Here is a 12,901-nt window from a genome sequence, read left to right on the forward strand (position 1 = left end):
ATTTTCCAGCTCAGTTGTCAAGTGTCCCTCCAGATCTTGTGTATAATCACTCATCATTCACTGTAATCTCACTCCTCAGTTTCTAGGCCTCCCCTTTCTTAGAAGATGTGCTTGCACATTGATTTCTGCAAGGAACCAGCTCTTTCCATGGTGGGCAGAGCAGGGACATCAGGTTCTGAAGAGTTCCTCTTTCTCTAAGTGGAATGGCCTTCTGCCCTCCCCCATGAGCCCCAGAGAACAGCGCAGGGACCTGAAGGAGTCTCTCACATTAGAATCACGGACAGACTTGCTGGATTGTAAGGTAGGGACAGGAGGTCACACTGTGAGGAGCCCTGAGCCTCGCTGAAATGTCTGGACTATTACTTGGGAGGCCATAGTAACTTCGATATGCACTTGCTAAGGGGTTGGCACTCTATAGGACACTGAATATATTTTACCTTACTTAATTCTCATAAGACCAAAACATAGCTATTTTTAATTTCCACTTATAGGTGAAGAAATAGAAGTTCAGAGAGTTAAGACAGCTAATAATTCATTATGCTGGGGTGCAGACCTAAGTTCGGCTCTGAAATCCACATCCTTATTTATGTTACGGTGCCTTTTCAGATGGGAATTCCAAATTCAGATGGGAATTTGCTGTTCCAAAGGAGGAACAGCAAAAGAAACCAGCAGTTCCTGAACTCAAATAATGAGCTATCTTTCCTCTTAGCCTTAATCAGCCTAGGGCCCGTGAGTGTACATGGAAAGGAAAAGGTACAGATGGAACAGATGGGCAGGGTTGGAGATGCCCTTCCCTACCTGGTCCATAGGTCTTGTCTATCTCCAAGCAGAGACAGATGGATCGGAAGGCTGAGGAGAGATCTGTACCAAGCCACCAAGTTGAGTTTACAGGGGTTAATGGCTTGGAACTGACTACAACAACAGAGGGAGAAGGGAGTTAGATGTAATAGGGAAAGCCCCTAAACTTGAAGTAAAAAATACCAGTTATTTTAGAACAAAAACCGGTTTTGCTACTAGTCAAAGGAGTCAAAATAGCTAAAGTCTCAACAACAGAGGGAGAAGGGAGTTAGATGTAATAGGGAAAGCCCCTAAACTTGAAGTAAAAAATACCAGTTATTTTAGGACAAAAACCGGTTTTGCTACTAGTCAAAATAGCTAAAGTCTCAAGCAATCCACCTCTCCACTATAAAACAGGACTGCTGAGAGATGAATGAAATAGTGCAAAAACACTTTACAAGTTCTAACGACCAGTGGAAATGAGAAGTTGCATGGGGAGTGCTCATCCCCAGAGGAAGTCTAGGACCTATTGATAAGGCTAGTTCATCTATTTGTGTATTTTTCTTCCTTGCCCCCTACCTCAGCATCATTTGGGGTCTCCCATGAGCCCTAAATCCTTTGCAACTCTACCAACTTCCTTTGCTCCGTGACCCGGCCACCAACTCTATAAGTGGTTAGTACATAATCCTTTCCTTCCTGCAAATGCACCTTAGTGAGCTCCTGATACACAGTCATCATTGCCTTCGAAAACTTTCTCCTTTACAAAACACAGCACCACACTCTAATTGGAAGGTCCAAGCACTGAGAAGCATCAGGGGACAGCAAGTCACCTTACTGTCTCCTAGCAGTTTTGTTATTCAGGCTGGGGAAGAGTGACCTGATCTGTCTTGCTTCCTACTCTTCACCTTCCAAACATACCCAAGACCCCTCATCTGCTGAACCTTCCCAGAGGGCCTTGGCACTGGCCAAAGTCCAGCCAATACGCTCCCCCAGCAGGCGACTAATTCATAATGCTAGGTTGTGGCTCTGTGAGTGTGGATTAGGCAGATGGCTTGCAGGTCACGTGATCTGAGCTGATCCTTCCCTAGTCCCACCACGAAATCTGCTCTGAGTTACTCCACAACTTACTGTTAAATCTGGAGGACACTGTGATGGATTTCTACGAATCCTGCAGCTCTGAGCTGTTCCTGCGTCTGGGAAGGCTCTGGTGTGGGGTGCACCTTGCATCTGAGGCTGGTGAGCTAAATTGCTGGCTGCTGTGTGAATGGGACTGTGCTCCCTGGCTGGATTGTTTCATGTGTTAATGTGGCCAGAGGCTGACATCCCATTTATAATCAACCATCTCCCAAATTCGTGCTCGTTAATAAAGAGAAATGCTTGGACATCCACACCTATTGCCTCCATAGGATAAAGGTCTCCAAATGCACATTCCCGAGCATCAGTGATGTAAATCACAGACAATGTATTTTCTAGCGTTTGTCAAAAATCATGTGTGCTGGGGCTTAATGCCAAGAGCCGGTAGACTGAGAACTTATCTCTTTCTTTCAGGCACCCCCTCTACATGGCTCCCACCCTATCTCTAATTCATCCCAAAACCCATTCTCAAGGCACCGTGGGTACAATACAGCAGTGGGCACCCCAAGAGCCTCTTGGCCATTAATCACCTTTAGGGTCCCTGCCTGGGCACAAAGTCAGGGAAAGTCACTCTTGAGGGACTTAAAGCTTAAAGCTGGAGTCTGGAGGAACAACATCCTTCTATCTGCTCACTGCTGGAAATTTCCAATTCCAGCTCAGCCAGCATCCTAAATCCACAGTTAATTGGCTACCTGACGGTGAAATTTAATTTTAATCCTTCATTCTCTTCCACAGAACAGTGGCACTGAATGGCCTGTCTGGCTCAGTGGCAAATGGGTCTTCTTTGCATGAAGCAGGACTTGGTCCACTTTTTTGCCCCCCCCCCAATATTAATGGGTAGTCACCGCTTCCTTTGGGAGATGCCCCTTTCAGTTCTAGAAGAAGAGGGGTTGTCAAGACAGAAATCCCACAGCAAAGCATGAGATATGAGGGGGACTGCCTCAGACACAGGCAGGCAGTGAAGAATAGGGAGGAGTCAGGTATAGGGAGAAAGGTCTGTTCTATTGTTCTGTGCTCTGCTGAAGGTAAGTCCCTACTAGCATTTCAGCTCCGGATAGCCACTCCTTTCCCTGAGCACACATTCGCAACTTTACAAATACAAAACAGACCAGGGTACCATATTCTGCGGCTTCTTAGGGCCCTTCCAAATCTAAAATTATCTCTGTGTATTTCACTGAATGAATTCAAAACCAGCTTGGCCACTGCAGCTGGTTCTGAATGCATTCAAATGACCTTATCCATTTTAAAGACCGGGGCAGAGTGTCAAGTGTCAGAAAAGCAACATACTTCAATGAAAAGAATGTAATAAAAGCTAATGTGGGAATTCTGGTTCCTTCTGGCATCAAGAGGCAGATTGACTCATGTTTTTCCTTTCTGGCTAAGCACTGAATAATTAAAGGCCAAGTGCGGCTGTGGTCCAGCTCCCCCGCGTGCCAGGGAGCCTGACCTTACCTCATGCCCCGCTAAGATGGCAGGCAGTGAGGGAGAGCTTGGGTCTCAGCTGCCAGAGAGCCTGCGTGACTCTGACTGATGCACCAGCCCCAGTGGGGGAGGAGGTAGGAGCAGAACTGCTCATTATTTTTCTTTGAGATTGTTTATGTGGACAAGTCATTATAAGCTGTGAGTTTATTAGTTAGAACCCAATCCAGGATAGCTGGATACCTGGTGACTTGACTTGACCTAGTCAAGCAACACGCTGTGGAATAATGAGAATGAGGAGGATGAGAGGCTTGGCTGAGTTGGAGTGAAGGATCTCACACACACATACGTCCCTGTGCTCTCCTGCCTTTCCTCCTGAGATGCTGTCCCTGCCCAGCTGCCTGTCAAATCCCTTCACAAGCCATTTCAGATGCAAAACCCGAGGGCCAGATAGCATCACCCCCTCACTGCGCATGATCCCGTAAGGTTCAGGAACTTAACCTGACATAGGGGCTGCCTAATTTCCCTATGAGGCAGCTGCCTCCAGGAGGATGCCCCAAAGTGAGGGAATGTGCCTGAGGTGCAGATACCCAGAAATGCCAAGGCTGGAACCATCCTTGTTGTCCCGCCCAGGAGGCTGGGAGGAGACATGATGGCAACAGGGTGTGAGGAAACTGGGACAAGCAGTTGCTGGCCTTTTGGTGTAAAATAATGATCAAACAGAAGAATCCCTCTTTTTCAGATAGAAAAAGATAAAAGAGAAAGGTTTCACAGATCCAGTCACTCACCAGACTTTTCTTGAAACCTCAAGGAGGAAAAGGCATGGTCAGGACATTTATAGTTGGCGAACACTCTGTGTCTCCATATGGCCCAGAAAGCGGGGTGTTGTGAGGGCAGGGGGGAGAAACAAAGCCAACCTCTGCCAAAACTCTGCCCGTCTCCCTACACAGGTATCTGGCTGAGGCAAGGAGACCCGAGTGTTCTTATAAATGCTTTATAATGTAAAAATGTGCCGGGAGGAATAGGAAAGCTGCTATTGGGGTATCTTTCCGTTGATTTTCTCATCTCCCGGTACGCCCACACTTAGAAAAGAAATCCCCGTCCCCTCCTCCTCAAAAGACAATCATAAAAGTTCCCAAACAGAATTTGTCAGGTTTACATTATAAAGAGTCCCTTCCCTTGAGGTACACAGCAATAGAGAAGAGAGAGTCCTCTTCAGCCACTACGTCAACGACATATATGCTTATAGAAAACATACATGACGGTAGGTGCAGACCTCTGCCAGAAGGGCTCAGGGGACCACACAGTTTTCTTTGAGAATTCAGCTACAGGACCTTGCTTCCCCTTGGTTAGGGGCATTGCTCTTGGGACTTGGGTTGGGTTCTGGGAAGATCCTAGCTGGTCGCAGTGACAGGGATGCCAAGTCACCTCTGACATCTGAGGCATCGTGCGAAGGTGTTACCACAGCCATCCCGGTCAGATCTGCTCAGACTGAGTAAGAGCCCGAGCAGAAGCCTCCACAGTAGCCTCTCCTCAGGAGGAGGAGAGTGAGATGGGGCAGGGGTAAGGCCATCTGAATGGTGGACATCCCCAGGGGCAAATACATGGGTTCTGATAATGAAATCTGTAACTGCAAGGAGGAAGGTCCTTAAAAAGCCTACAGAAAACCCCACATTTGGCTTCCTATTGGCTTGAGCCTCCTACCATGGCCCGGCTGTGCAACACAGGCTTCCTTCTGCTGTGTGCCCCAGGCCAGGCCCTAACTCTGCTGGCAGGGGGTCCCGGGCCAACCTTACCAAAGTGATGGGAGAGCTGAATTCTCTGGTGCCCTTAATGAGGAAGGGGAGCAAAAAGAGTTAGGAAGCGTGGCACGTGAGCAAGAGAAAGCTTTGCCTGGACCTCCGCAACATGACAAAGGCCAGAGGAGACGGGTGTGAGCCTGTTCCATGAGCAGGAGAAAGGGGAGAGGGGATGTGCATGGCCAGCTGGCAAGGACGGTAGCACAAGAGAGTGGATGGAGAAGGGGGAGCAAGTACCATTTACGCTTCCAGGGACATAAAGAGAAAGTTCAGGAAGTGACATCACTAAAAGCAAGTGATGGATCATAAGTCTCAATCCATCACATAAGTGTGGACCCCAGAACCAGGGGATTCTTGGGGTTCCCTGCACTGTACCTGGTCTGAGGACCCACAGAGAGGCTTCGGTTCCGGGGCTCTTAAGGCCTCCCCTGCCACCAGCACTAAAGCCACCATCGCCATGTTTTCAAAGGGCACACAAAAAAAGAACAAGATAGATGACAACCCTCCAGCCCATTGTTGTCACCCTGGACCTGAGGAGAGACAACTGGACTGTGGACGTGGGGCAGGCATGCAGAGGCTTCTGCTAAAACACAGCTCCTCCTCACGGGCACCTACGTACCTGCCTGGTTACCGGGGTGTGTGTCTGTGTGTGTGTGTGTGTGCCTGTGGGTCTGTGCGCGCCCGCATGTTTGCATGTGTGTGTATGCGCACATGGGTGTGTAAAACAACCTAGACGTGGAAACCAGCCTGTGTTCATCTTCAGCCATTTGTACACATTATACATCAACACACACTTGGCTCCAGCATCTGGACTTCAGGATGCGATGAAAGAATGGAAGGATGAGGAAGGGAATTAATATCTAACAAATCATCGAACATTGTATCAAGACGGATGATGTACTATATGTTGGCTAATTGAATTTAAGTTTAAAAAAGACATTTGTTGGGGCGCCTGGGTGGCTCAGTGGGTTAAAGCCTCTGCCTTCAGCTCGGGTCATGATCTCAGGGTCCTGGGATCCAGCCCTACATCGGGCTCTCTGCTCAGCAGGGAGCCTGCTTCCCTCTCTCTCTCTGTGTACTTGTGATCTCTGTCTGTCAAATGGATAAATAAAATCTTAAAAAAAAAAGACATTTGTTGATTGTTCACATTGTGCCACGCCCTATGTGCTAAGCCCTCCACACCCATTTTGTCTGTTTTGACTCCATTGGAGAGATGAAAAACTGAGATTAGGAAGCTTACTATCCTGCTATGTTGCTCTAGGACATGACTTAGGTAGTAGAGGGGCTGGAATTCAAAAGCAGGGCCTGCCTGAGTCCAGAGTCCACCCCTTCCACCCATCCTCCCCTGTCACCCCAATGAGCTCTGTTCTCCCTAAAGATGGGGAGGATCCTTTCCCATTCCTTCTCTCTCCTCATCTTTTGTTTCTTCAAAGAGAGACAAACTACTTTGCTGAGGTCAAAATAAGAAAGAACAATATGGCGACTAATATATGCAAATGAACTGATAAAATGAGAAGGAAACTGACCTTTTGAAAACTCAAGGGTGATATTTATCCTAACAAAGTAAGTAGGCCTCCTGAGGAAAAAGCCAGACTTTAATGACTTTTTTCTAAGAAGGAGGAAGAGGAGCTGGGAGTCCCCTTGGTAGAGCAAAGTTGCCTTGGTTTTTATCTTGAGATGAGAATTTATACAAGGTCCAGATGTTGGGGAAAATACCATGCTTTTGGGAAATTTCTTTGGAACTAGCTCAGTCATGTCTAATGAGAGGCTTTCTTTTTGTGAGAGGCACAGGTGATTCCATATGACTCTAAAGGTAGGGGAGGTTAATACACCGGTCTACAAGGGGGACAAGGTACGCTGAAATTGTCCTGCTAGCCCAGCTCAGCGCCACCAGCCACATTCAACCTGGCTCTCCTTTGAAGGGTCCTCCGTGGCTGGGACAGCAATGCAAATAGCCTTCTATTTGCATAGTCTTCTAGGTTCTGGAAGATCTTAAGTCCTTAGGACAGCTGGGGACATTTCATCTCTCCTACAGAGAGCTCCCCACCCTCAGACACTCAGAGAATGTTCCTTCTTCACTGTCAGCCCACCTTCTTCTCTGCCAGGATGGGCAGAAGCTGATACGGTGCTTGTGGGGAAGGGAGGGATGGAAGAGCCCTTTCTGACCACCTGGACCTGGGAAGGTCCAACCTCTGCAGGCGCGCTGCCCCTTCCCTTCTGCAGTTGCTCTCACTGCCAGCAACTCCCAGATGCTTCCCTTCTGCCTCATCACAGTTTAGCCAGATTTGCTTAAAGACTCGGCTCTCTCTTATAGTTGGAGAGGCTGGAGGGAAGTCTACTGTGCCACCTGGAAAAGGGGGACGCTCTCTGGCAGTGCAGCAAGGTGCAGAGAGGGCGCGAAAGCTGTCATTCATCTCCTGGGCACTCCATACACCAGCTTAGGGAAAAGGCCTTGATCATGTGTATTTCTTGGCTAAACCCTGAAGGGCCCAGAGAGCCCTTGGCTGGATGGCACAGGAAATGTCAGCATGTGGTTGAAAACCTGCTACAGCTGAACAGTGTCTGGGGGGAAAAAAATTCCCCCAATGTAATGAGCACGGCTTAGTCACCTGGATGTTTTCCTCAATGCGTTACCAAGGAAGTTGCGAAAGTCTTAGGTTCTGGAGCTAAACACATGGTCATGATTCTTATGTCTATAAAATATCTCCGGGGTACCCCTGCTCATGAGCAGTCTGTAATCCCCGACTCTGTTCTCCTCTCTGCTTTCTTCTTCCAAGCGGATTCTTTGTTTGACATACCCCAGAAAGGAAAGGGTATGTGAACTGTCCTGGGTCCCTCCCTGAGCCCACGGAGGAAGTGAGCACCTGCCCATGCTTACTCATCTCCGAGAAAGGAATCCCGGGGCCTCCAGCTTCTTCCTTGGGACCCCCGGCTCCTCCTTCACCAGTGCTGCCATTGGGGCGGGGAGCCGAAGCTATGAGGCTCGCTGGAGTACCACAGAGGGAAAGTGGGAAGCAGACTTCCAGGGTCGCTTTCTTTGGCACCACTCTGAGGGAGCTGCCTCTCACGCTGGCCTCGGAGAAGGCCTCACATCAGTCCAAGTCTCAGGAAGAAGGGAGAAAAGGACATTGAACAAGAAGAAAGAGTTACACTTACGCCAAAGCAAAGGCCACCAACGCGCCAACCACCACCACGAAGTCCAGGATGTTCCACAGGTCGCGGAAGTAGGACCCGTCCTGCAGGATCAAGCCTTGGTCTATCATCTGCGGGAGAAGGATATGAACAGCCGCGGATGAGCCCACGGGAGCCGGCAATGCACCCGGAGCTCAGGGCTCCCCAGGACAATATCTCTACTGCCACCGTCTCCACAACCAACCCTACACAGGGACCTGGAGAGCAAAAGGACAGGTCCCACAGGCTCTCTCCACCTAACTGTGAAGCCCAAGGCCCCGTGTCATAGCCACCCACCAGGGTTCAACTAGACTCCTCGGCCTCCCATTCCTCCTTCCTTTAGTGTCTTGGAGCACCAGGAGTCCCCACATACGCACAGATGGGGAAAACCCCAGATGGCAGAGACATGAACAAGACAGTGGGGTGTCAGGCTATGGGGCACAGACTGGTAAGCAGCAAGCACAGCTAGGACTACATGGAGTCTGGGAGGACTCATCCCTACTTGACCCTCTGCCCTGGCTTGAACCAGGGGGCACGCTCGGGAGGCAAGGACAGTCCCCAAGCCTATCTGCATTTCTGACTGCCTGAGAGCAGACAGGCTCCTCCCTGGGCCATGCCCCAGTCTAAACAGATCCCCCCCTCTCAGTCATGCTGTGCCATGAAATCTGGCCCTGATAGACTTCCTCAGACTTCTGAGGCCAGAAGAGGGGTCTCCAGAGGCCCCACTGAGGTCCGTCATTGGCTGGTAGGTGGCAACACCGGGAAGCAGCACTGTTCTAAAGGAACAGAACCATGACCCATCCCAACCCCAGAGCCCAGCTTTTCTCTGGAAGCTTTTACCTTTATGACCATTTCAAAGGTGAACACGCCAGTGAAAACGTAGTCAAAATACCTCAGGACCTGTAGGACACATACAGGGAAAGGGAAGAGGCCCAGGTGTGGCCACCAGGCCACATGCACGCTTGTTTGCCCACACACACGCAGTCCTGCACCCCCACCGCAGCTCGCTTCTCCCTCAGAATAGAAGCCTGGGCTTGTCACTGTTAGCTGGACACAGGGAGGAGAGGAGCCACACATTCTCCTAGAGCCGCAGGACCTGGTGGTCAGTCCTTGACTCTTCCCTCCCCTTGGCCAGAACTTAACTTCTTGGGTCCCAAATGCCCCAAAGATCTCTCTCTCAGGCCCTGGAATCCTTGTCAGTTGCAATCCTCCCCACACACCTCCTTCATACCTCCTGACATACACACTCGGGACCTCCAGGAGATGTCTCAGCTCCCCGAGGTAGAGTTTCAGCTTCCCAAATTCATGCGTATCCCTCATGACCCAGTATCAGAGAGCCTCCCCCCACCCACCTCCAACACAAGCCCCTGGTTGGCTGCAAAGACTGGCTGGCTCTGGAGGTAAGGCCTGCCGATGAAGTCTTAGGGCACGCGGAGGGCTGGGGAGAAGGAGCTGATCTAGAAAGGGTCCATACTTTGCCCTGAGCAACAGGAATGGGCCATTTCTTAAGCCTTCCTCATTGCCCCAGGAACCTTCCCTAGTTCACCTTCAACACGGGGCTGGGGAGGGGCTGGGACGGGGTGGGTCCCAGGGCCAATGGCTCGGCTCCCATGCACCCACTTTGTTGCGCTCGGAGTTGGTCAGGACAGGGTCCTCGGCTGCCAGGGCAATGCTGCTGGCGGCGATCACCAGGAGAATGCACATCTCAAAGTAGCGCAGACTCACGATGTAGTGGCAGGCCCTGCGGATCCTGGGGGGAGGCAAAGCCAAAGGAGCGGCCTCAGCTTCCCGCCCCCACCTCTCCTGACTCCCCACCCGCGGGCGCATCGGCCTCCGCCAGACAGCCAGGCCCTGGCCAGAGGAAGCCATAGGGAGAGCAATTTAATTTCGCAGGCACCACCCGTGATTTAAAGCTCCAGTGGGAGAAGGTAATCAGATTGGTTAGAGGCTGCAGGAGCGCAAGCCAAGATACATTATCCGTAGGCACGTCTGAGCCATCGGAGCAGCCAGAGTCAGACAAGATGCACTGCACATGCCCACATGGTACCCTCCACCACCTCTCAGTGTCTCCTCCCCCTGCCCCCATATGAAAACTGGGACACGGCAAGGAAACTGGAAGAACCAAGAAACGTAATGATACACCTGGAGTCTAAGATACCTAATGAGAGTAGTGACAGGTTTTCATGAGCCCCGGTATGCTGATTAAAGGGATTATGTTCGACAGACTGTATTCTGGACTTGAGACTTGACATACATTAGCCCAAGTTCCTTCCTTCCCAGAGCCTTGCCAGAATACTGCCCATGTGGTCACTGAAAACCTTTCTGTCTTCCTAGCCTCAGAAGCTGGTCTCTGTGTACATCTTGCTCATTTCTGGAGCAAAAGGCAGCTCAGACTAAGCTTCCAGAATCTTCTCTGCCACCTCCGCCTTATGCCCCTACCTCCGCTTTGAGGAACCACGCCCATTTCAAAATCCACATTTGGGGTTCTGGGACCAATACTCTTAAACCCCAGTGGGCCATCTATTTATGCTAGGCTCCGTATTCTCAGCTCTGTCTACCCCTGGAATATTTGGTGAAACATCTGAAGTAGACTGCCTTCCTCCCACCCCACCCCCACACAACCTACCGACCAAATAAAAGGACCAAGAGGCATAGGGTCATTTTCTCCTGACATCTCTCATGCTTCCCTGCCTTATTTTGTGGACTTAGCACAGAGCTCAGAGGCTTTTCCATCCCATGACCCAGCTCCAACAGTGAGCGTCCTATATGTTCCGGATGTCCAGCCACAGTCCACTAAGAAGGATCAGGAGGAGGAGTGGACCCTTATCTCTCCTTCTCCTCGTCACCCCGCCCTGGCTCTAACCCTGGCACCAAAGGGGGAGTGACAGGAAGGGGCCTTACGGGTTGGTGGTGCTGAAGATGAACATGGAGCTGTGGGGCACCATGGCTTTGCCTGTCTCACGTTTCTCCTTCTTCTGCTGCTTCTTCTCCACCTCCTCTTCCTCCTCTTTGATCTCTGCCTCCTTCAAGGGACTGGCTTCTCCATCAGTCTTGTTGCTAACTGCAAAAAGGACATGGCGAAATCATCAGAAACCTTGCCACCCGTGAAAATGGTGTCCTTTGGGGACAGGATAGAAAGGAGGGGAAGGGGCTAGAGGAATGTGTCTAGCCAGGTACGTTGCAAACACTGGAGGTGTTCACTATTACACAGAGTTAAGCCCTTACTCTCGTTCTTGCCTAACCCTTGCCCTAATTTTACATGGTATGCCCTTTTTTGGCTGTATAAATAATAATCACGTTTTCCAGGGTCACAGAAGGCTTGTTCCTGTTGTAAAGTTTACAAAGTTGACATATCTAAGATCTAGATTCTTTGCCTATATTCATTTACTGAATTTCACATCACTACACCCTGACTGGCGTGTAGTCTGCCCATTATACAGACAGGAAAATTAAAGTTCAGGGAATTCAAGTACCTATCCTAGGTTCATACAGCTAGTTCCCAAATCAAAATCCTGTGGCCTTTCAATGATCTCACACTGCAGTGGAAGATTTTAAGAAACCGTTACTCTGTTTGCGGCTGACTTTCTGTGTGCTTGTTTCAGTCATGATAAATGTTGAAATGGGAATGCAATATTCATGCCTCTGTGGGACCATGGCTGCACTCCAGGATGGGGAGGAGGAAGGAGCCGGAGGCTGAGGGGACCTTAGGGCCACCACTCTCACTTTCCACATGCAAGTCACAGTGCGGGGTGAGTGGCAGAGAGGCAGAAGCTCTCCAAGCCGGTCAAGGGACGCCGTCAGCCTCTCCCACTGTTCGCTCTCAGAGAATGCCTCTACCCTGGAGCTCTGTGCAAGCAGCAAACCTTTGAGGTTCCGGCCCCTTCTGGGTCCTTCCAAGAAGTAACTCATCTGAAAGGTCTCTGATGATAACGCTCTTACCTATGACCAAGGCCATCGGCCAGTCCCAGAAAAAGAACTTCTTAACGTTTCTCATCAGAGAGGGTCCAAAGCACTAATACTAGAGCATAAAATGAAACGGACAGCAAAAGTGGTTGTCTGAAATCCCAAGACAGGACCAAGCCAACCCCAGGGAGCACTGCACATGGGAGATTTCATTTTCTAAAGTACTACCGGCATTCTGAGTATGAGAAGGTGACGGAATGGAGATGGAGCGGTGGGAGGAAGAAAAACAGGGAGAGCAGAAGACTGTTCTGTGAACAGAAGAAGAAGGAAACGGGAGAAACACAGCCAGGGTGGTTGCAATTCAGTGGCCATGGAGCAAGAGGTGGGATGAAGGCAGGAATGGGTGTGTGGTGAGGGTCAGGGAGGGGATGGGGTGAGGTGGGGAAGGAGGGTAGGGGGTGGGGTTAGTACAGGGTAGGGGTGGGTTTAGGGCAGGGATGGGGTTAGGGCAGACATGGGGTAGAGATTAAGTTGAGGGCTGAGAGAAGGATGGGGTTAAGGGAGGAAAAGGGATGGAGTTGAAACAAGGACAGGAGTGAGGTTCCATGGGGTTAGGGAGGGGATGGGGTGAGGGTAGGTCCAGTGATTTTTGTCTCCCCTTTTGAGGTCTGGAGATTAACGTCCATTTCCTGAGGTAT

The 12,901-nt window shown here is 50.3% G+C and overlaps 1 protein-coding gene across 7 annotated transcripts in view; it reads right to left on the bottom strand.

Moving 5' to 3' along the window:
- CACNA1E (calcium voltage-gated channel subunit alpha1 E) overlaps positions 1-12,901 on the bottom strand; it is a 501,197-nt gene that overhangs the window by 55,156 nt on the left and 433,140 nt on the right. For all 7 annotated transcript variants that reach the window (XM_045982501.1, XM_045982499.1, XM_045982497.1 and 4 more), the window contains 4 exons: positions 11,202-11,361; positions 9,921-10,050; positions 9,141-9,200; positions 8,286-8,392 (listed from right to left, as the gene is read on the bottom strand). In XM_045982501.1, the coding sequence (XP_045838457.1) occupies positions 8,286-8,392; positions 9,141-9,200; positions 9,921-10,050; positions 11,202-11,361 (457 nt within the window). The remainder of the gene's footprint in view (positions 1-8,285; positions 8,393-9,140; positions 9,201-9,920; positions 10,051-11,201; positions 11,362-12,901) is intronic.

The sequence above is a fragment of the Meles meles genome, chromosome 17 (genome assembly GCF_922984935.1).
Source record: "Meles meles chromosome 17, mMelMel3.1 paternal haplotype, whole genome shotgun sequence".
NCBI lineage: Eukaryota > Metazoa > Chordata > Mammalia > Carnivora > Mustelidae > Meles > Meles meles.